General features: G+C 38.1%; 4 protein-coding genes across 4 annotated transcripts in view; all 4 read right to left on the reverse strand.

The window, feature by feature from the left end:
* The window catches only part of LOC137274564 (ubiquitin carboxyl-terminal hydrolase 38-like), a 61547-nt gene extending 60714 nt beyond the window's left edge, over positions 1 to 833 (reverse strand). Inside the window, exon 1 of the mRNA XM_067807821.1 lies at positions 751 to 833. The gene's annotated coding sequence lies outside the window, so the exon portion shown is untranslated. The remainder of the gene's footprint in view (positions 1 to 750) is intronic.
* Positions 834 to 2668: 1835 nt separating this feature from the next.
* On the reverse strand, positions 2669 to 3289 carry LOC137273089 (uncharacterized). The gene has a single exon (XM_067805537.1). It carries the CDS (start codon positions 3287 to 3289, stop codon positions 2669 to 2671), a length of 621 nt encoding a protein of 206 aa, XP_067661638.1.
* Positions 3290 to 7566: 4277 nt separating this feature from the next.
* LOC137272987 (uncharacterized) lies at positions 7567 to 9999 on the reverse strand. The gene is made up of 2 exons (XM_067805425.1): positions 9928 to 9999; positions 7567 to 8241 (listed from the first exon to the last, which is right to left on the reverse strand). The coding sequence occupies exon 2, from the start codon at positions 8227 to 8229 to the stop codon at positions 7567 to 7569; it is 663 nt and encodes a 220-aa protein (XP_067661526.1). The 5' UTR covers positions 8230 to 8241; positions 9928 to 9999.
* A 6582-nt stretch (positions 10000 to 16581) lies between these two features.
* LOC137274566 (uncharacterized) lies at positions 16582 to 21443 on the reverse strand. The gene is made up of 2 exons (XM_067807825.1): positions 21355 to 21443; positions 16582 to 18981 (listed from the first exon to the last, which is right to left on the reverse strand). The coding sequence occupies exon 2, from the start codon at positions 18963 to 18965 to the stop codon at positions 18327 to 18329; it is 639 nt and encodes a 212-aa protein (XP_067663926.1). The 5' UTR covers positions 18966 to 18981; positions 21355 to 21443; the 3' UTR covers positions 16582 to 18326.
* Positions 21444 to 25277: the final 3834 nt, after the last annotated feature.

Raw genomic sequence — 25277 nt, forward strand, 5'->3', positions numbered from 1 at the left:
AAAGATATGAAAGTGTGACATGACTAATTATTTGCGTGAAATTGACACCAACTTGGATGCCATTCTGCTACTGACTACAATGATCTTAGCTCTGTACAATTGGTTCCGACCAATTGTAAGTTTTGATTGTAACTTACAACAATCTTAGCCTACAATCACTTTGTGCAAGTGGGTGGCGATTGTAGCCTAGGATCGCGATTTTAAGGATTTACAATAATTGTAGCTCTAAGATCGTTTTGTGCAAGTGGGCCCAGATCAAGTAATGCAAGGTGTGATTGCAAATTCTGCTTGTTTACGTTCAGCAATGAATCGTGCTTCATAGATTATTCAACGTACACCAGCCACTAGCTCTTGCAATCTAAAACACTCGGTTAACTAATAATTAAGCGTTACACTGATAGTTCCAGTTGTGAATTTTGGTTTCCAATGCATTCTATTTCTGACTCTGTGATGTCAATTTCAGACTCTGAGCCGACAATTCGAACACCTACACCATACAGTTCTTTCCCAAACAAAACCACAGAGTAAACGACTATGACCTGTACTAAAAACATTTTTCTTTGGCTTTTTTGATATGTCAATCTGTTATGCACATACATATGATATAGGACTAATCACAGGACTAATCCGATACGATTAGTAATCGTTATGAGTCATTGATCACCGTTGGTCCTGAAAACATTTCTTCTGTAAGTACCTGTTGAAACTCCGAAAAAGCTGTTGTACAATCAGTATGAAATAAAGACTTACCAGTTCGTTCGTCCTTTTGTAATTTGTTATTTGCTTATGTCATTCTGCCATCGAAGATTTTTCACGAAACCGTCTGCTAAACCGGAAGTAGTTTAGTTAATTCCCTTGGCTATCTTGCACTGGATTCACCGTACAACTGCGCATCCGCATAGACGTGTTTAGAATTGACGTATTTGACAGCAAATGTCCAAGTGGGAGTTTCGAATGTTCCAATTCTGTTTCCCTGAGAAATCCTTATTGTACTCTTTATAGCATAAGGACAACGATATAGTGCAACCCATAACCTATAATGTACCTTTAAAGCTTAATTTCCTCCCCTCACCGTCAGAGCAGAGTGGCGCAGTGGAAGCGTGCTGGGCCCATAACCCAGAGGTCCGTGGATCGAAACCACGCTCTGCTAACATTTTTATTTTTTTTTCTTTATATCGCTTAACGAAGTTTTCTTCCGTTTAATACTAGTGTTTTAACTCCCAGTAGCAAATTTTTTTGAAAGCTTGAGCCACAGTTGATGAAAAAAATGCACAAAATTAAAGTTGTTTGAACTGAAATGAATTTATTACCATACACGTTTTGTCCTTTCTTTGCAACAACTCTTTTGACTAATTATCCCAATCCTTCTGCTTTATCATACACATTTACAAAAAAACATGTTCAATAAAATATTCTCAACAAACATAACTGTATAGTGTATATAACCTATAACTTCCGTACTTAAACCAGTAATATATTAATATACACAAATACAGTGTGTTCTTTGTGACAGCACGACTGAATTGCTGTTTGGTGTTTATACAATAATTCATTGACAGATTTGTTGTTCACTATTTTGATTTATGCTCACAACCTTTGATAATTACACTCACAACACAACAACCCCATGTCTAAATGTTAATTTTTATTGTAAAATATGTTTCCAAAGGATTATTTCAACACACAATGAATAGAAACAAAATACTCTTCACAAATAAATGATTTGGAATAAAGTCTGAATCCAGTAGACTAAAATCAAAAACATTTCCTAGTAATAAATAGTTGTGTCTGGACCAAACAATATAGTGATTAATATCATGAGCATCAATCTACGGAATAGAGATGCAGTGACTTGTCAACCAAGTCAGTCAGCCTGACCACTCAATCCCGTTAGCCGCCTCTTACAACAAGCATGGGTAACTGATGATCAATTCTAACTCGCATCTTTAAGGTGTGTTTGCCAATAACTATACATATAATGACTTATTGTCAGTCTTACATACACAACAACAGTCCCTTTCTTGTAACTCTTCAGTTATAACACAACATAACAATGATTCAGAACTGACTTGTTTTTCAGCACACATTTTACCATATAAAATAATGCAGGTTATTGTTGCATGCCAGTGGCAGAGTAATCACAATGGATTTTTACAGGGAACAGTAGACCATCAGTATTTGTCCATACATGTAGTTATGGTCTCTGCTTCCAGTTTACTGGGTATTTATAACCATTAAACTATAGCACACATTTTTTAAAGCAAATTTTTTATAACAATATAACTTAACTTTTCATTTTCTCCTCATCATGTGACTTCCCCCAAATGTGTCAGATATTACAAGTGATGAAAATATCCAACATTATAATCCAGAAGTAGCATTTGCTACATTTTCACGGCAACAGACAGTATGCCTGAAGAAAGAATATTGCCCAAACTGTCATGATTCATAAGATGTTTAAGGTATTGACAAATGCTGATTGTCTGTCTTTATATATAAAAACAAACATTGAAAGCAAGACTGATGGACACTTTTATGAAAACTATTATTAAACTGATGATTTCCATTTATCTCAGACGTTACACACTACGAAAACATTGGTGACTTTCAAATATTGAAAAGCATTAACAAACTACATGTGAGGCTACTGTCAAGCTGATGGACATCTCTAGAATCTGGTTGTAACTGGAGGCAGTTCAATGCCATCTTTCTCCGGCACTTTTGTCTCGATTTCCTCCATCACAGCAAACCCTGCATTGACTTGACCACCATTTATTGCTTCCTTCATCTTTTCCACATACTCTTCAACGAGCCTCTCCCCAACACCTTGATGTCTGTCATACCAGCAACACAGGAAGGAGAGGGTGGCAAACATCACTGAAGCAGCAATGACACCAACAATGACAGAGGGCATGTACTTCTTCATCAAGTCCCCCCAATATGGCCCATGTATGTTAATTCCTTTACGGATGCTGTGAGTAAGATTGCCTTGCACAAATACCAGGCAGTTGTAAACACCAAAATCTTCATCATGGACATGTTTGACTAGGATCCAGTGGCCATTTGGAGATATGTCCACTCTGGAATGGGTACCATTTGGCCGGATGATCTTGCCACTCGGCAGTGTCCAGAGGAGGTTTGTTCCGGTCGACATCCGGGCTGGGTTGAACATCTCATTCTCACAGGTTAGATTTTGTTGTTGATGATAGAGGACATTGTAGACCCAGTGGTCAGAGTGACCACCCACCTGACTGAGGACAACCACAATGAAGATGACCTGGAGTATCATACTGGAATAGCACAGTTCGATACCTGTTATCAGTAAACAACAACCAAGGTAAGTTTGACACACAGTTTGAAACCTGTTTCCAACTTGAATTTATGAGACTCTTTTATATTGATAAACACTTCTTTAAACCTTTGTAATGATGTCCCACAGTACCTTCTCACTTGCCTGGTAGATACAAAGCAAGCATATATTGAATATTCATTGTGAGATCAATGTTCTAAGGTAATATATGTAATGTGCAAGATTAGTGAGGACAAGCCTCAGCTCTATATGCTGATACTCAGTAACCATCAAATGGAGTCCTGAAATGTAACTATAACAGATGGTTCTTTGTTTCATTTTAGCCATACTTTCTTTTGGTAAGCAGTTGAGAAACAAATGTTACAGAATTTCAAAGTCACAAGTAAAATCATCAATAATTTGATTGAGCAGGTTTATGCAAAATGGCATATCATGGATAATATGGTGAAACACTCAAGAGATACATTTTACACTGTGTCAAAAATGTTAAACAAGCGATACCAATAACCTCAATGGGAAAAAGTAGTACCATTTCCTTGTCATGGATAATCAACACAATACACACACATTGCATGTAAACATTATCTCGGCTAAAATACATCACCTTGTCTCCTCTTCCTACCTGAACAGAAGACTGTAGGAGGCCCAGCACTCACCTTGTCCACCTCTGTACCATCTCCATACCGTATTACATGTAGCTTAAGTTCAACATTTTACCTCAGCCATTGATGATTCAGGTTAGCATTGGTCTTCAGAAACCATGCTTGTCATTACAGGAGATTAATGGCATCAGGTGATTAGGCTTGCTGACTTGCTTGACGTAAGTCATCATATCCCAGTTAAACAGATTGATGCTCATGATGTCAATCATTGGATTGTCTGGTCCAGACTATTTACAGATCACCATCACATAACCTGCAGATTTATTAGACAAAAATGACAAACTTCATCTTTCCCCCTAAACAAAACATTTTGAGATAAAATATACTGATATACGATTTCTTTATCAAAACATTTTTGGTGTGTATCCTAACCATTCAATAATTTGTTGTCTTTCAATTCAAATGTGAAGCATGTGACTTCCTTGAGTGGTATTTCAGAAGTTGGGAAGTATAACATTCACCAACTTTATGGATAACAACTTCTTTTATTGCATGAGTGCAACATTTCGATACAGATTCTACTGTTCTCAACTAAGTTTTAAGCAGAATTTTTGTCCACTCACTGGTTTAAAAATAGAAATCTGATTTGAACCAAGGTTATTCAAAATTACTGATCACCTACTGAAAACTGTTGCATTCTTCCATGGCCTGAAATACATATCATTTATTTTTTACTCAGAAAAATCAGTTTCAGAGGTTCTGTTACCAAGGATGTTGGACCTGAAATACACTGACTACAGTAATGTACATGATTTTGTACAGAATCAGTTTACTGAGGTCTGACAGTCTCCTATAGATGATCTACACCTACAGGAAGACTGGAACTAACATCCCGAACTTATTGCTGGACATGCAGACCGCTCATACGACATGTTCCTGTAGCCATTGTTCCTGGTGGGGTCGCTGACCCTGGGGTCATGGTCATTAATGATAGAGTCTGTACTGGCAGAGACCATGGATTGGTATAAGGTCTCCAATACTGTAATTGGTCTGTTTCCATAAGGGTATATGTTGTTTAGTGCCCTGTAATAATATTTCAGTGACATTGTGGCAGCATTGTTCATAAATATGTTTGAAAGCCTGATCCATTGTTTGAGATAGAAATAAAAGCAGTATTATACACTTGTTAGTGATTACACCTCATGTAACACCAGGTTGCTCTGTTTGTAACTGTGGGTAACAGTACACCGACTATTATCAAGGTATACCCAGGATAATATGACTTCGAGTGAGTATGCATGGTTTATCACCACTGTCAGATATATTCCAGGAATATCATGCCTCGGGACAGCAGAAATGAACATCACACAATTTGCACCCATTTGGTATGAAACCTGGATCTTTAGTATGACAAGTGAAAGCTTTAACCACTTGGCTAACTGACCATCCAATATGGCCTACGAAGATCGGGGTTAGATTCGATCTTCACCAACCCTTGCTTTTTGTAAAAGGAGGCACACTGAGTTGATTTGTCATTATATCCCATTTCCATGCATTGATGCTCAAGCTGTTGATCACTGACTGACTCAATTATTTACAAACTGCCGCCATATGGCTGGAATATTGCTAAATGTGGCATGACACAACAAACAAAAACCAAAAAAATAAACAGAATAATTCATCAAGCAATTCCAAATTATATGAGGGTAAATCACACAATTTGATTTCATTTTCCAGACTCAGCTGTCCATGTGATGGAATTGTTCAAAACTGTAAGAATTACAAATAGGACAAATTAACAAGTATGTATTTTTATAAATTACACATGATGCGTTAAAGTTAATTTTTAAAACTAGACACATTTCATGTGTTAAACTGTTTTATTATCCTACTGAATTAGTATACATGAGATTTACAAACAAATTATTAACATAAGACATGTCTGGTTAAATCTTCAACCTACATAATCAGAAAGACACAAAACAATACAGCTTCTAAAATACAACTTAATTCATCATACAACAGAAAGTACTGGTTTACATGTGATACAACTTTAAGATAATAAACTTAATAAAATTTATACAGGGAAAATAACTCTGAGGTAGTAAAAAATTGTCTTCCTTGTTTGTTTTTTTATTTAGGAAATACACATTAGACACATATTTCATGGATTGTTGGAGAGAGACAAAAAAAATGGTGTTTTCACTTTGTATAGTGAATGTTGCATAATCATAAGTACTGTGACCGATTTCATCATTCAGAGTGGTTTCAGCTTGGTTTTATGCCACTTCATGCAACAATATTCTAGTTAAGAAATACAGCATTGAACATCCAAGGTGGTCTTCACAGTCTGCCCCAACGTAGGGAATCAAACTGGACTCTTCTGCACGACAAGTCATTCTTCATTTTTGGAGAGCCAAAGTTTATAAATTACAGTATTTTATCTATACAACTGGAAAATTGAAGCACTTTCAGGAGATCTTTTGGAAACATACAGTCATCCCTCGCCATAATGCGGGTCTTGGGGTCCATTGATGCCCCCTACTCCCCGCGTTATTAGACATCCGTGTTTTAGTATTATTACATATAGTGGAACAAAGGCGAAGTAAAATAGTATTTTCCAAGGACATAACAAAACTGCAGTTTTGTGTATTGTGCCTTGTCAAAACTATATTGTATTGTTGAAGGTGAAAATAAACAAATTTTTTATAAATACAGTGGAAGTAACTTGCAGCCCTCCAATCCTACATGCCCTCAGTTATAATCGGTACTAGAATTTGTCCCCAACAGAAGCTAGTTAATTTATCAGCATTTACACGCCGTCTCATCTGGGATCAGTCTATTTCGTATTCGGCACAAGTAAAAACAACCAATTGACTGTTTGTACAATAAATAACACTCTCTAAACTGTGATCTGGTATCTGAGTTCTCCTGTTGATTGACCGATTGCCTGGATCTGTATTAACAGGGGATTACCATTGTCATTTGGCTAGATCTCTTAAAAAGAAAACTGATAAAAGATTTTGATGCAATTCCTAGGTCTACTACCCACTTATTCCTGAGTACCAGGATGCCAGATACCAGATACGTCATATCATGTCATACAAAGAAACATTGTAATGAAGTCATTGAACAATTATTTTGGGTTTGTGAATTTCAGTCATAAAATAAACTTCTGATTTTTTACAAAAATATGGAAGAATTCAATCTTCAAAGATTAAGTTTTTCCATTGTCTAGTAAGTAGTCCTTAGCTGTGTTTTTTGATGAATTTACTCTTTAGTTAAGGAGTAAGTGAGGTCATTGAAATTCTTGAATCAATACTGTTCCTGTCTGGTTCACAGTTTAATGATATGGACAAGAGCAGACCAGAAACACTGTTTTAGTGATGTCTGTTTCCTTAGCTTTACCCTACACAGACCAACTTTTCTGAATCAAATTTTCAAAGTCAAAACAGTCAAAATGTATACAACATTCATATATTTCACCGATGGAAACCAGTTTGGCCTTGAAACAAGCAGGAATACCAAAACCAGTTGTTATCATTTCTACAACCAAAAACACTTACTCTTAACTAAAGCACATATGAAAGGATGCATTTGTTGGTATGCAGCTAAAAACGTCATCAGCAGTTAAACCTCGGGATCACACATCGACTACAGTTTTGTGGCCAGATCCTTTCCAATTTCAGAATAAAGTGGTGGGTGCTTCTCTCCATTTACTTGTACAGTCTTGGTGTCGACCTGAACACCATCTAACTCCAGTGCAGAATTGTCGATACCTTGGTCCGATGTCCAGAGAGATGATGCTTTCACTCTTTCATCCTCATCAGCCTCCAAGGAGCTGTTTCTGCCAATCCAGTAGCAGAACCCCATCATGATGACAAAGACCACAGCAGCAGCTACTGCCCCAACGATGAAGTTCATGCGATACTTCTCCATCAGGTCCCCCCAGTATGGCCCATTCAAGTTGATACCTGTTTGAACTATCTCATATTTCTGTGTGTCGAAGTTGTGGATGATACAGTTGTAGATGCCAAAGTCAACATCATCTACCTTATTCACTGTGATCTGTTTTCCTTCATCAAAGACTGTTACTCTGTCATGGGTGGTCGTCTTTTCCACAAGGTCACCATTAGGAAGCAGCCACATCAGCTGGTATCTAGACATCTGTGTGGCATCTGGGTCAAAGGATTCACCTATGCAGCTCAGATTTGCAGGATGATCGTACATCACAACAAGACCTGTAACTTCTCCCTTTGCTACCATGGCAACCATAGAGATGGCTGCCAAGAAGATATTCCATGTCCAGAATTCCATTTTGGGGTAGATCTGGAAAATACATGATGGAAAGAAATATAGCTATAATTTGCAATGTTTGTGACTGAGGGTACAGTTAAAAATTCTGAAGAACTGCTAACTGCAACCGGTGCCAACATACAATATGGATAAATGAATCTTCAGAAACCAAGGAAGCTCTTAGAAATAAAAATATCATGTATTGTGTTTCTGAGAAACACAATGCCTTAAAGATTTCTATAATGTTCCTGGTTTGGGAACACTATTTCCAAAATGTGTCAGTGAATGCCATTAACCATCTTTGTTTACTGATCACTGGATTGTTTAGTCCAGACTCGATTATTTACAGACCGCTGCCATATAGATGGAATATTGCTTAAAACCCAACTCATTCACTCACTCACTCACTCTTTGTTTTCAAGAGAAAAAAAACCCACAAAATTGTCTGTGGTATTAAAACAGCCTTTTAACACTGCTCCACTGAAGCTGAGAACAGTAATGTTTAACCTGCAAACAAGAAGACAAAAGCTGCCCAATGATAATCACCACAAACAAACTAAGGAACTGAGAAGCATTGTGCCTCATGTACAGTTTATACATTAGGGGAAAATATACAGGCTACAGTTACCTGCCCTTGGTTAATATTTTAGAAAATACTAAAGTCTGAAAGTCTGACAAGGTGGTTTAAATGACATGGAGGGAAAACCAAACATAAAACCTCTGTAACTATTTGTTTTTCCTAGAGTGTTGGCTTAAACATATCTATTGTGTATATTCATAAAAGGAGGCGGTTGGGTACCCTAGTGCTTAAAGCAATCGCATGTCATTCCAAAGACCCAAGTTCAATTCACCACATGGGTATCAGTGTGTGAAAACCAGTTTTGCTGGCACTCGCCTTGATATCACTGGAATATTGCTAAAAATGTAAAACTGAACCCACTCACACACTGTTAGTCCCTACATACATTTTATTTTAATAATTTGATCAGCAGCACTGAAGATCACAATACCATAAATGGCAATGCATGAGGGCAAACATGCTCGCTGAATAGATTGGGATTCTAACCATTTAACAACCAGTGAAATCAGCTGAGTCCCAGCATGCTCTCATCTCAAAAAACATCCAAACAGTGATGGGATTAATTACTTGAACATATTCCACACTTTGTACATTGAACATACAGAGATTTCTAGAGCAGCTTGTCTACTTGTCACATACAGTATAGTTTAAATGTTTCACAAAATATCATATTTAGATATTTACACCAAACATGAATACACATCACAAGCCCAGGTTGCAGGAAACAGGTCATGAATCTACAGAAACACACATGAACTCACAAATACACACATGAACCCACACAAACACACATGAACTCACACAAACAAACGTGAACTCACAGAAATACACGTGAACTCACGCAGACACGCATCAACTTGTAAGTTCACATATGAACGCACATAAACAAAATGAACTCACTGAAATCACATAAACACACATGAACGTAAATGGACACATGTGAAGTCATGAAACACACATCAACTGACATCTACTCACATGAACAAACTACATGTATTGCTTTTTTTTTCCAAAGCACATCAACCTAATTCCAAGTACATTCTACAAGAAGCAAGTCTGGTTGCTATTAGAAATGACAATTTGGTAATCCACATATTCCTGCAGAAGTAAAGCAATAAGAAAAGTCATGATATTCTTACCGAGACAGTAGCTGTGATTCTCACAATGTGTCCCAATTGTCTGTTGTATTCAGCTGGAAGATCTCAGACCCCTGGCTCAATCTCTAGGTAAACATGGTGTTCAGTGAGAAGCCATGGTTGTTTACCTGTAATTCATGCCCTGCAAGCTTGAACATCTACCTGTGTCTACTTGGGTGCCTTTACACCAGTTGAATCTAGGCTAAGGCCAACACATAAAAACTGTTCTCATCTGACTATTATATTTTATTTTTTTCAGCCTTTAGCATTATCTAATTTAATACTTCAAGATAGATATTTTTGCCCAAACATATATATTGGAATGATGACATTATTGTATGATTGTCTCTGCATTTTTGACTAATATAAATATTTTCCACAAACCAGGCACACTTTTCAAACAATATGGACTGAAAAATATACTTGAACAAGCTAACTTTCAGACACATAACATTCCTTTTTAAAATCCTTAATATTGTCCATATAATTTTTCCTTTGTCTTCTTGTACAAGAACCATTAAAGGACAGTACTTTTTGTGACATTTTAATCACATACAGATACTGATTAAATAAATATCTCCTGGTGTCATGATAGTGTTATAATGTTGCTGAAAATACCAAAAAGTAAAAATTATATAAATATATAAGTACTAAAACGTGATTCTGCACCCCTTGGTAAAGACCCTCCTGGTTTTATTGTAATGAAAGGGTCATATAGTGACCTTAAAGGTGTATCTAGTTTCAACCAATCACGGTGAACTCAAATGCTGTTGGTTTACCCCAGAATGGAATCTGTCTAATAAATGCAAGAGGTTATGTCAAGAACTAATATTTATGAAGGAAAACATGACCTACATGAATGCAGCAAAGGGTTAACACCCTATTCAGAAAGATGAAGAAATTACTTTACTCAGGAATTAAATTAACTGCATGAGCTGAATCTGAACACAAAGTACATTCCTTATAGAATGAATTAAAGTAAAGCACTTGTGATTAGGACTTTATATGGTATGTCCTGTACATTTTTGTTTTAAAGTTGTATGTACTCAAATATTCCATGTTTTGTGCTAGTTACATCTCTAAGCAACTTGTTGGAACCCAGTTTAAATACATATATTGTATAAGAACTGTTTGTTGGAACACAACTTAAACATGGGACATATCACTTTTCTTCACCAAAATCCCTTCAGCAAACTTATGAATTATGTAGTTCTGATATAATAAGTAGAGTCATGCAACATGTGATGACTTTGCACATGACAACATACACGATGTGTAAGGAATGACAAATTTATTAGCTCCAAGTTTCATGTTCTTCATCGATAAAAATAAACATGATGTCACCTCTAGATCATATGTAATAAAGAAGTTATCCATAAAGAATCTTACCCTCTTGTCACCTCTACAGCCAACACAGTTTACTCTACAGAATAGCCGTAGAAAAGAATGATTATGATCAAGTTCCCTGATGATCCAACTGCACTAGTAAGGAACAGCAGGGTTCATACAGAATTTCAAGACCAATATTTAAGGCTTTTCTGGACAAAATTAATGTCAACAAGACAAGCACTTATATTTGTAAACGTATTAAAAATAATATAAAATACCCCAAAACTTCTGAGCACTATTGGGTTTAAATTTAAATGCAAAACAACATAATGCACAACCTCACCAAGACAGACAAACATCACCTCACTAGGTCTGTATCCATCCAAACATCATGAGCTCCAATGGAAGAATGTATTAGGAAAGCACCTTCATACTTTTAAAACACTTGTAAGCAATCCATCAAACACCCACACCCACACCCACACCCACACCCACACCCACACCCACACCCACACCCACACCCACACCCCACACCCACACCCACACCCACACCCACACCCACACCCACACCCACACCCACACCCACACCCACACCCACACCTACCCTCACACTCACATCCACATCCATACACCCACACCCACACCCACACCCACACCTACCCTCACACCCTCACCTACCCTCATCACCTACCCTCACACCCACACCCACACCTACCCTCAAACCCACACCCACACCCATACCCACACCCACACCTACCCTCACACCCACACCCACACCCACCCTCACACTCACACCCACATCCATACACCCACACCCACACCTACCCTCACACCCTCACCTACCCTCACCTACCCTCACACCCACACCCACACCTACCCTCACACCCACACCCACACCCACCCTCACACCCACACCCACATCCATACACCCACACCCACACCCACACCCACGCCCACACCCACACCCACACCCACACTCACACCCACATCCACATTCACATCCACATCCACATCCACATCCACATCCACATCCACATCCACATCCACACACCCACACCCCCCCACACACACACACACACACCCACACCCACACCTACCCTCACACCCTCACCTACCCTCACCTACCCTCACACCCACACCCACACCTACCCTCACACCCACACCCACACCCACACCCACACCCACACCCACACCCACATCCACATCCACACACACACACACACACACACACACACACACACACACACACACACACACACACACACACACACACACACACACACACACACACATCCACATCCACACACACACACACACACACACACCCACACCCACACCCACACACCCACACACCCACACACCCACACCGCCCTGAACAGGATCATTTCAACCCTCCTTGAAATTCCAAATTTGAGCGAGTGAGTTTAGTTTAACGCTGCACTCAGCAACATTAGAGCTATTCTAGTCTGTAAATAATCAAGTATGGACCAAACAATCCAGTAATTAACAGCATGAGCATTGATCTGCACACCTAGGAACAAATGGCATATCCTGACCAAGTCACCTGACCACCTTAGCTGCCTTTTATGACACCTTTTGTGGCAAGCATAGGTTGCTGAAGACCTATTCTACCCTACATCTACACAGGTCTCCAAATTGGAAGTTATTGTAAACTTGGATAAGGTGGTATGAAAATGTCCAGACATATGTAAGTGGTAGGGAACTTTCTATTCTTTTGGTATGATCAAAATTGTCAGAACAGCACTTACATAATACTTACCCAATAACCAAGGACACTGATGTATGAGAAGTTCAAGATACAAGATGATTTTTACTATTTTAGTATTTTTGTGCAGTCTTATTCATCACCTATAAGGAGGAAATGAGGAAAAGACTTGCTCACATTAACATATCTCATATTCTGATATCATAAAACATCTTTCTGAAAATATTTAGAATAAGTTTGTGACATACACTGGCTCTATTTGAACGGTTTTCTTTTCCCTTTTAAACACATCATCCCACATATTTTCTCTACCAAAATCATCATCCCACCTGTTTTTATCAAAACTTTTACCCAACTCCTCCAGTAGCTAGGTATTGTCTTCATGTAAGCCCAACAGGCTGCAAAGCTTAATATTTAGATAGGATTGAGGGCTTGCCCAACCTTTCTAGCAACAATCACGTGTATGCCAGGGCTTTTTTATATGGGTTGCTATGCCCCCACTCTTTCTCTTCATAGCAAACATGCCACCTCACCCTTCCGCTCAGTTCCAAATACCACACTCCTTCCTCTTAATCAAACACCTAACACCTGTTTTGATCAAAGACCTAACCTAACTGTTTTGTTTCTACCAAGAACCAGACCTTTACTCAACTCACTACAACAAAATCTTCTCCATAAGTCCCCCATAACTACTTTCCTCCAACTTTTTTTTGGCTGTTTTCCAACATTACAAACACTCCAACACAAAATATCATCCCTTTTTCACTACTTATTCACAATCTTTTCACCTTCTGCTTCCAATTCTACCTGTCCCATATGAGGAGAAAGGTAGCAGCCATGATTATGTCCCTTAGACTGTGGCTGCATGGAGGTTGTACTGTTGATAAGGAATACAGGGGAAGTAACTCCACCATTACAACCTTTACATCAGGCTATGAAGGTTTCACATCGTATCCATGATTATCACAATTATACATCGCTGTGTTTGTGATTGTGCCTGTCCTAGTCAAGATTAATGCCAGTCATATAGAGCATATCCACTGACAGACCATGATTAAGTATTAACTCTGCCAAAGAATGTTGACTGTTAACTGACATGTCCTGCTTCTAATCTCTTAGATATGTGAAGATCCAGGTTAGAACTGATCTTCAGCAGTCACCAAGCTTGTTGTAAGAGGCGACTAATTGGACTGGGCAATCAGGGTTGCTGACCTGATTGACTCATGTCATGAGTTCCCAGTTGTGTATATCGATGCTCATGCTGTTGATCCCAGGATTGTCCAGATCCAATTACTTACAGACCACTACCAAACAGCTGGAATATTGCTGAGTGTGGCTTAAAACTAACTGCACTCACTCACTGTAACCCCTTAATGCTGGGGGCCATAAAGGGTAACAACTAGTACTTTCTTTTTATGACAATGGGTTTGCACCTAGTTGGCTACTGATATTATCAACACTATTCACGTTATGAAATATGTATAACTGAATCAACATGTTCACCAGCATCAACATCTTACAAGCTGTTCATACAATGTTGGTTGTATGTACAATGTCACAAAATAACATAGATAGCATGTGGTTTTGGCCCTTTATATATTATTCTCTCTTAACTGCTAAGAGGGTGGGTGTTGAACTTGGCTCTGTCTCTGAATCTCAGTGATGTAGACATGGTGACAGGGAATCCTTGCCAAAGTCAGGATTATTTCTTCTAATGTATGGTGATCTTAAATGAGTCATATCCTGTGACTGAAAACTCAGAACACATAGCCCATAGTGTTAATTGTTATACAATTTAAGACAGATACCCTAATCAAGACTTTATACTGACTCTGATCATTTCTCCTCCTATCTCCTAGATGCCAGGCAGGGCACAGGAACCTAATTTTGTCTTTTGTTATGATATGGCAGGAGACGGAACCTTCTCTTCCTCTCTCTGGATGCCAATATGGTCTCCTTTATCTACTATATCCAGGTTTCTAAAACATTCAGAATTCATCCCATAAATATCTGCTTTCTATGAAATAACCATTAACACATAAACATACAAACCCCAGCTCCTAATTTCAACCACCAGGTGGCTGTTTCAACAATTTCAACACCCCGTTATTACTACGACCATCATGTGCCTGTTTAAAACAACAGATCAGTACATCAACAACCCAATGCATTTTCAACCATCACATCCCTATTTCAATAACCAAATCCCTATTTCAACTATCACATCCCTTTTTCAATAACCAAATCCCTGTTTCAACCATCACATTCCTGTTTCAATAACCAAATCCCTATTTCAACCATCACATCCCTTTTTCAATAACCAAATCCCTGTTTCAACCATCACATTCCTGTTTCAATAACCAAATCCCTATTTCAACCATCACATCCCTTTTTCAATAACCAAATCCCTGTTTCAACCATCACATTCCTATTTCAATAACCAAATACCTATTTCAACCATCACATCCCTTTTTCAATAACCAAATCCCTGTTTCAACCATCACGTTCCTATTTCAATAACCAAATCCCTATTTCAACTATCACATCCCTTTTTCAATAACCAAATCCCTGTTTCAACCATCACATTCCTATTCTATTTCAACCATCACATCCCTTTTTCAATAACCAAATCTCTGTTTCAACCATCACATTCCTATTTCAATAACCAAATACCTATTTCACACCATCACATCTCCATTTCAATATCCAATCCATATTTGTTGTTTTGCAGAATTTCTGTAAGGAAATGTCGAACTGCAAGACCTTAGATTAAACGGATTCAAGGCTGTCACAAGCACAGGCTTAAGTGCCCTAATGGCTTAATGACTCCTGATAACACAAATTCTTCATGGATGGCAGCCCAGTTTTAAGCCAGTTATTCTTGGCAAATACCTTTGCGGCAACCAGTTTGAAATTTTACTCTGGCCAGGTTGATTGTCTAGACTAAGTGATTTGATGAAAAGAATGAGTCTGGTATTTCACCAAATGATCAAAGGGGCAAACAAAATTGATTTTACTTTGCAGTTATTGTGGGTAACTGTGTAGAACAAAACTGACCAAGGGTCAAATGGTAATATTGGCCTCATTCTAAATTATGTAGGGGTAAACCTTGTTGAAATGTTGTCAAATGATGCTGGTATAAACTTGGGTGAAATAATGCTGAATGAACTTGATTTCAACATTGCTGAAATGTTGAATTCTCTTGATTTAAACCTTGTGCAGAAATTTCTGAATGAACGTGGTTTTAACCTTTCTAACTTGTTTCTGAAGACATCGGTTTAATTTTACTGACATGTCACAAAATAGCTTTGAACTGTTTCAAAATATGGTTGAGTAATCCTGGTTAAAATCATGCTGAAATCTTTCTGAAACAGTTTTGGTGCAAACCTTGTGGAAACACTGTTGAATTACCTTGGATTAAATATTGTTTAATTGTCACTGAATAACCTTTACTAAAACTTGTTAACATGTTGTAGAGTAACTTTAAACTAAACCTTATCAAAACGGTTTAATCCCTGTTGAAAAGTCTGTGAAGGAATTGGTTTCTGGGAAGGTAGGCCACATCATAATATAAATGCAAATAGAAAATGACAAGTACATACTTCTCTCAGTTACACAAATATTTATTCCTGATTAACACATTTGTACAGTACAATAAACATATACAGTGTTTACTATGCGATAAATCAGATGACCTGTCAGTTTATATGAAATCAGCCAATCCCTAAGGAGACTTCTGATTCTCAGTTTGAATGAGTAGAGTATTCGGTATAAGCATATCTGATTATTGTCTCTCATAAATGAAGTATAAGCACATATACTGAAGGTGAATACAGTCGTACAACTACATTACATTTATCATGACTGAAAGATCTAATTGGACATCAGTAGACAGAGGCAATGCTTGGAAAGATATCACAATGTACACAGTAAGACACAAACAGTCAACATATCTTGTGTGTACTCAAGGTTTGTCAGGGATATTCTGAATATTCTTGTGTACAATATTCTTATATATCAGGAAACAGCAAAACAATATACAATCATAAGGCCAGACCAATTCTAAAAAACATTCTGTGCAAGTTTACATTTTTGGCCAATATACACATTTGAATTATATAATTTTGAGTGTGGAAAATTAATGTTTTTTTCATTCAAGGAAAAATACATAGGATCTGTAAAACAAAAAATAAAATTGGTCTGCCTAAGGGATACATCACAGAAAACCTTAATAAGTGTACATTAAAATATTTTTGCATACATTTTTGTTACAACAATGTGTGGTTCCTATCTCAGCTGATCCAAACATAGACAATACATTGTTTTGTTTCTCTCACTTGACAAAATACTGACAATATTGGGTTGACGTTGAAAGCTGTAATGAAACATTAAACAATGATAAAAACATAAAAAGAGGACAAATAGATTAGGATTGGCCTGGAAACCAGAGGCAGATACACATTTTTTGGTAGCCCTTATGCTGTCAATGGAGCCAGCAGTGTGTGGTGACAAGCTGTATTGTCGATTGCTTCTCCCCCTCAAATAATTCAGTGAAACAGAAATAACATGCCTTGTACAGGTATAAGTACTGTCTGCCGGATATTGTACAAAATGATCATGTTGTAAAGTCATTACAAAGTAGGTGTACAAAACATACAGGATCTGTATTTCTTTGCAATGCAAGAATTTCTGATATAATATATGATGTACACATTTGTATGTATCAATCAGTTTCTAAAATACTGATTAACTTCTGACTGATATTAAGACTATCCTGTTAATGAAGTATAAAATTTCAAAGAGGGTCACAAAACAGTGAAAGTCTTTTCTGGTATATATTGAGAATGGATAAAAAGATAACAAGAAAATAAAAGCAGCTGTATAAAAACAGATATTGCTTGAGTGAAATGAAATTGCATTAAAATGTTTTGGAAGCCACAATGACATCATCATTTAACGAGACCTCAGAATAAAAAAATGTCATCAATGAGTGTGCCATTCTGTAGCTGCTATCAAGAGTTCAGTATATTGTTATTACACATGAGATACTAAACACTGGGAAGAATATTTTTGGATGGAAAACAGTATCTAACTCTTCCGCCTTTTGATATCAAAATATATCAACATCCTTTATTACATATATTTGTAAGTTTTTAGGACACCTGTAACATATGTTACAACTGGGATTACTTTTTATTAGTAAAGGACACCTAACATATTAACCCCAAACATGACTGTAGAGGACAATAAATAGACATCTAGTAAAGATAAAATACCCTGTGCATACATAGTCTCTATGAGACTGGAGACAATTGAATCAGCTTGAATATTCTTTGGAACATTGTATTCACAGTTTTTCATTAATCACCCCATTTGACTTATCTTCTTCAACTGAAGGTGACTTGTCTTCCATCTCTACAGCTGTGTTATCATATGCAACAACCGTGCCATTGGTGCTATCTGGTTTGTACAGATCTTCCCTGTCATTGAAATCCTTCTTGAACCGGTAATGCCAGACTAAGCAACTCACTCCAACTATAGCCACCATCACACCAGCTGCAATACCTCCGATTATGGCATTACTACGATATTGGTCGTGAAGCTCGGTGAAATCGGCGCCATCCACATTGACACCCTTTCTGACTGCCTTGACTGTGTTGTCCTTGAATAGAATCACACAGTGATAGTAGCCGAACATGGAATCGGAAACCTTGGTGATGTTGAGTGTGAAGCCATTAGTGGACAGAGCAAGATTCTGGGGCAGATTGTTTGATGTTCCATCAACTAGGACTCCATCGGTCAAAATCCAGTATAACTTTTGGACTTGGCTCATATTGTCAGAGATATTTAGTGCTAAACTGTCGCAGTGCAGACTGACATCCACAAAGTACCTGACTGTGATGTCCATTGACTCTTTATCCTGACCTTCTACAGGGATGAGACAAACCAAGATGGCTGCCAAAACACCGAAAAACTTCACACCCATCCTGGTCAACAGTTAACTGCAAAACATCAAGACAATAATGTTTAGTGTGTAGAGAATGAAATTTGGTCAAAATGAGATACTTATTAATGACCATTTAATAGCACACTAGCAAAGTACCACTCTCTCTAAAAAAGGTATAACTTGAAATATGTGTAAACAATATACTTTTTCTTCTTTCCACATGCATTTTTACGAGAGATGTAGTAAAATGTTATAAATTGTTGATTCTGATTGTTTACATGTGAATGTCAGGAATCATTGTAGTTTCTAAGCTTGCCCTTGACAGACTAATTGGGATATTCAATATTCATCGTTTGTTAAAAATTTGTATTTTTGGTATCACATACTTTTATCACTTCTCTTCCTTTACATTGTTCCCAGTATGTCAAGTGGTCATGTGACAAACCAACAGACACACCAGTTGCCTCCACAAAGTCTCAACTGTGATAACATGCATTGTTAAAAATGTCATTTTGGGAATATTTACTGACATTACCCGGAGACACATGCCTGTGAGCAAGTCTAGATTAAATCTTGTTTGTTTGGCGATTGTAACTGATATCTTTCCACAGTCTTGTTTACTCTAAAAGACACAGCGATCTTACAATCACGATTCTTACATCTGCAAACATGACCTAAATTTCAAACACAAGATTCACGTCATGTATATTTATTTTATGACAGTGAGATTTTATTACAGTAACAAACAGCATAGTAGTTCAGACTTCTTCTAGAACATTGCGTTACAAGCATTAATAATGATTACTTTAAATGGGGGATGCTTAATTATTTCTACTAATATAAGGGAGCTAAAGTTTTATTTCATTTGTCATTACTGTTGTTAATGAAATGAGAATTTGAAATTGATTAGCATAAGTCAATTGTCATCCTACATTGATGAGGCTGTTGGCTGGCTTAGTGGTTAAAGCCTTTGCCTGTCACCTCAAAAATCAAGGTTTTATAACCTACAAACAATACAATGTGTGAAGTTCTCTACTTATGATGCATTGATACAATTTTTCATCCCTAAATATATGAAATATCATTTCCAAGCACCCTTCATCACCTGGAATCTTATCTTGACTGTGCCAATATGTACTTAACCATGCCAATGATTCTAATACACAAGGAATTCAAAAGCTGGATGTCTGCAACAATAAACTTTCCTACTGCTATATTTTGTTTCTGTCACTTGACTCTGATTCTCAGTCACCATGGTTACCACACATTGCCACTGCATGATCAGAGCTATGAAAGCAGTAGCGGGGTAGTCTAGTGATAAATATTTGGTCATCATGCCAAAGAAAAGGATTTGATTCCTCTCATGGATACAATGTGTAAAGCCCATTTCTGGTATCTGCAGTGATATTGCTTGAATTTTGCTAAAATTGGGGTATATCCATATTAACTCACTCACTGAAAGTTATTTGTTTCTTTATTATCTCCTTCTGACAACTTAAAGTCTATGCTGGTCAGTAGAGTAAGTGAGTTGGGTTTGACACCGAGTTTAGCAATATCAAAGCGGGTGACACGAGATGGGCTTCACACATTGTAGGGAATTGAACTTGCTCCTTCAGTGTGACAAGCAAACACTTTCCCACTAGGCTACCCCACCATTCCCAAGTCAGAAGTGATGTCCTAATGGTTGGATGGGGTCTTCAGACTCAGAGACATCACGTCAGGGCATGGACAATTTTTAACCATATGAACCTCAACAATGTCTGTTCCAGATTTGTATACTCTGTGACAGATGTCATATTGCAATATATACAAACTCATCCACACCCTTTCTATATGCTAAACTCAATGCCCAGTTTGTATTCTAAAATGACAGTATCCTGTCTATGCTTAAGTGATTTTGTGATTGCATGATAATTGTGGTCTATGCTAAAACAAATGCCCCCCCAAATCTATACCAAAATTAGTCGTTCCTCTATGCAAGAGATGGCCGACCTTCCTCTACACTCCACTAATGATCATGGTTACAATGATGAAACAATGTCTAATCAAAGTTAGAGTGTGCAGGTGCATCATACCAAATAATTTGTAATTTTTAATTTTCATATCTTATCATGTATTTATGACCTACTTTTACAAGACTACAATAGTTTCAAACACTGAAGTAGGCGACGCTGTCACACAAAATGAAGTTTCTAAACTGCCTATACCCTCACACTATTTGACTTCCATGCGTTGAAACAGCAAAACATGACTAAGCAAGACATTTCTGATGCATGAATATTTGATCTGAATATTTCATGTTTGTGTATTGATAAACAAACTGATTTAAGAAACAATGTGTTGTTCAACCAACAAAGTTTTAAATTAACGACATCAGTGCATGTAAAATATAAATTGTAAATGTTCAAGATAAGTCAGGAATACTCACCTAGGGATCTATAATGCTGTATGACGTGAATATCACAAGTAGGAACGGCCAGGCATTGTGTGGTTGGAGAGAGTGTCCCAAGCAAGGAGAACTCCACACACCTCAGACAGCATGTTTACTTGGGCTGGTCTATAGTGGAGGGGGGAAAAGGTGTGCAAATCTACACAGCTTTTTACATTTTAAAGAAACTATCTGACAATAAACATATAGATAATATCATGTTGGTTTTAAGTAAAAGCTGTTTCTTCTGTCACATCCAATTGGTTTTATATTATATCAGTTTCGTCTGCTGTCTTTTGTACTTAGTTTTCTTTTGCCCTTTTGAAAATGTAAATTCTAGTTTCCTCTATGTGTAAATTGTAAAGAATCCTTGAATGCATATGTTTCAAGCTCGAATGCATGGACATGTAGACAAGCTGTATGTGGTAAGCACAAGTTGAATGTTGTGTGAGCATTCACTGACTTCATACTGAATAGCAAGACTGTCAGTGGGTAGGGGTGTGTGAGGAAGGGGCCAGGTTAGAGTTAGGACAGGGAAAGGAGGGGTAAGGAAGTGGGTGAGGGTGTTTTGAGGCAGGAGTGGGGGATTGAGCATAATGTTGTAGAGTGTGGTGTGGGTGGAGTAAGGGGAAATGTGAGCTTAATAAGGCAGGGGAGGGGGGTTGATTGAGGACAGAATGGTGTAGAATGTGGGAGGGGTAAGTGTTGAGTGAGAAATGTGGGTCTTGGAAAGGGGGCTGGGGGCAGGAGGGTGTTCAGGCATGGATAGGGGGACTGAGGGAAGAATAGAGTAGGGCGTGTAGGGGTGAGGGTGGATCAAGGGGAAATGTGAATTTAAGAAGGGAGAGGGGTGGGGGGTGGGGGTGTGCTGGTGGGGGGACAGAATCATAGGAGAGGTGGGGACTAAACAAAGACTGGCAGTGGGAGTTAGGAAAGAATGGTGTAGAGCAAGGGAGGGGTGAGGAAAGGGGAAGGGGTGGGTTCAAGGAAGGGTGGGGCTGAGGCAGGGGTGTAGATGGAGTAGTCATGTGAGGGAAGGTGAGAAACTGACAGACACAGTCCTCTCCCACATCAATCCCTTCCCTACCTCTCTGTACTGGTCATTCTTTTTATATTTTATCAAATTATTAGGTCACAAACATTAATATATCCCTTAACAAAATAAATCAAAACAAAGTAGGAAAACAAATGTCACTTTTAAGTATATCTGCAGCAAGGTGTAAATCCCAACCAAAAGTCTCCGAGTTTGCCTGAGTACCCTCAAACAATAGACTGTGCCATGTATATCTAATGTGTACAAGGTCACACACAATGCAGTAGACACAGGGTCGTATGTATCCTCGGTAGAGCTGCATAATAAATTATACCTGTCGACAGGTGAGACCAGCAATATATCCTGAATCTGGGCTGTGTATATTTACTCACATGTATACCTAGTTTAGTATTTCCGAATTGTCTCAGGGTCTGTTTTAATAATGAACAACCTTGTACAAACACTCTCCAGAATAATATTGGTCAGTCTTTGTCAACATTGTTGACATAATGCAGGTGCTCTATGGCCTCTCTGGGCACTTCACTATGCAACAGCCTTGAGGATATAGATTGTCCTTATGAAGTTGGCAACACTCTGCTGGCAACCTTGATCTGATCTAATCTCGGCCACATCTTGTTATGAGAAAATCTTCAAAAAAAACCACCAGAACACCAGAGTGTTTTCTACCTGCAAACAAAATATGCATCACTATGTAGTTCATGATAAAAATGTAATCCTAAATTTAAGCTGGTCAAAGTCCATATGGTATGATAAAGGGACAATCTCTACACAACAAAGTCATAGCTCACACAGTACAAAAGAAACAGTCACCATCTCATGTTAAAGTTCCTACTCTATTCCACAGTAGAAGCAGGTACCTTGCAGCTTAGAAGGGTGACTTTGGCTTGAGGCTGCTTTGAAATGTATTCCAATCTTTGGCATGTAAGTATGATGAAGGAAGAAAGCTAGAAATGAGGTTCACAAGTTACTGGTGTACCCAAGGGGCACAACTCTGCAAAGCGAAATGTGTTTGCTGTAATAGGCAACTGAAGGGATCTCATGGTCAGAATTGCCGACTTGGCTGAAAGTGATACATACCATGTAGCCCAATCATGTAGGGCGATGCTCATGCTGTTGATCACTGCATTATCTCTTTCAGATTCGATTATGTACAGACTGCCTCCATGCAGCTGTAATATTGCTGAGTGTAGTGCTAAACACCAAACAGACACAGACAGACAGACACAGGCATTTAGTAATGAACCTATATGTGTTCTAGAGCCTGAACTGTGAAAATGTCTAGCATACCATGCCATTTGTGACTGCCTTATGTTTGGTAGTAAGAATTCCAAAATATTGCTTTCTGTTTACGCATTGTGGCATCATGCCTTCGTAGTTCTGGAAGTCCATATGTCACCTGTTTCCTGATTGGATGTACTGTAATGAACCCCTCCAATATTGTTTTATATTGTTTGTCTACATCCCAGAAGTGGAAACATCCAGCTACATATCCTCCTGAAAAATATCTTGATATTCCAGACTAATCAGTGATCGATATTGTCAGCACTGAGGTAAAAAGTGATGCATTGCATTTTAGTGAGTGTTATTTAGTGCAGGGTGGCTAATTGTGTGGCACAGGGTTCATTTCCCTATTTCAACCATGTAGTATCTATCTGATACAAGATTATAATCAGATCCTGGATATTACTCTGATATATTTTGATGCAATTATGCATGGTAAATTACAATTACATGTTGCACAGTGTTGCATTCAGTCGATATTTATTGTGGTTGTATGTGCTCCTGTGAGCAGTTGAAGCTAAGCAATGATGGGTGCTGAGAGTTCTTGGATAGGTGACTGTGTTTGGCAGCGTAACTCCTGATAGTTTCTTGGACTGCTGTCAAGTGCCACATATGGCCTCACCTTAGGCACGCGAGTTGATTAAAACTGCTTCAGTTCACTCAGCAGCTAATGGGTACCCAGTTATATGACAGTTAACCTTCTAGTGCCTCACACGAAGCTTGGATTAATGGGGTAATGATTAAGGATTCTATTTTTTAAGATGGTTCGCTAAAAGATCAAAGGCACCGACAGTACTTTATCAGGCGACAAAGTACACTATTTGCATGACGTCATACTCTGTTGACGTCACAAAGCCATTCTCGTCCGCCCCAACGTTATCGAACGAAACCATGGGTAACCAACGTCAGTTGTCATCAATTTGTACAATTTCCTACGGGAACACTACGCCGCTGCACCCGTTTGTTCGGTTGAAGTGCTTCAATCGGCTTGCATCACTGGTGTAAATATTACGCTTCATTGACGTCACGTTCATTTGTTTAATGACGTCACAGAAGACGAAATACAGAAACAACGGTTTGCTAGGCAAAAGTGATATGTGCGCATGTGACTATGTGACACTGGTTGTGCTTCACCTCAAACTAGTTTGATGACGGTTTACTTTCGGGTATTATTGTTGTTTTGTTGTTGTTTTTTTCATATTGGATTAGATCTAATTATATCGAATTGGGGTTACCATCGTTGTCTTTCTTTCAGCCTGGGGAAAATGCAGTTCTGCTAACGGTGTAATTGACTCTATCTGTAAATAATCAGATGCTGCTTTTCTGTTTCCTTTTTCGATGTTTTTATTTTTTCACTTTTCCACTGCCCTAAGAAAAGAAGCGGCAGTATAATCTGCTTTCATATTGTAGGAAAACGCACATACTCTCGTGTCACTGCGAACTGTAAAGATTGTTTTTCAATGTAAAAATGTTGAGATGTGTTCAATTTGGGGATCATCTCAAAATCTTTGTATTTTATACAACAAATCTTTAAACCTCACAATGACACGCGTGCAACTGTCTTTATTACTGTTTGTGTGTATTCGTT

This window comes from Haliotis asinina, chromosome 2, assembly GCF_037392515.1.
Source record: "Haliotis asinina isolate JCU_RB_2024 chromosome 2, JCU_Hal_asi_v2, whole genome shotgun sequence".
NCBI classification, from domain to species: Eukaryota; Metazoa; Mollusca; class Gastropoda; order Lepetellida; family Haliotidae; genus Haliotis; species Haliotis asinina.

Coding starts and splice junctions, on each gene's coding strand:
- LOC137273089 (XM_067805537.1), bottom strand. CDS start 3,289: ATGATACTCCAGGTCATCTTCATTGTGGTTGTCCTCAGTCAGGTGGGT.
- LOC137272987 (XM_067805425.1), bottom strand. CDS start 8,229: ATGGAATTCTGGACATGGAATATCTTCTTGGCAGCCATCTCTATGGTT.
- LOC137274566 (XM_067807825.1), bottom strand. CDS start 18,965: ATGGGTGTGAAGTTTTTCGGTGTTTTGGCAGCCATCTTGGTTTGTCTC.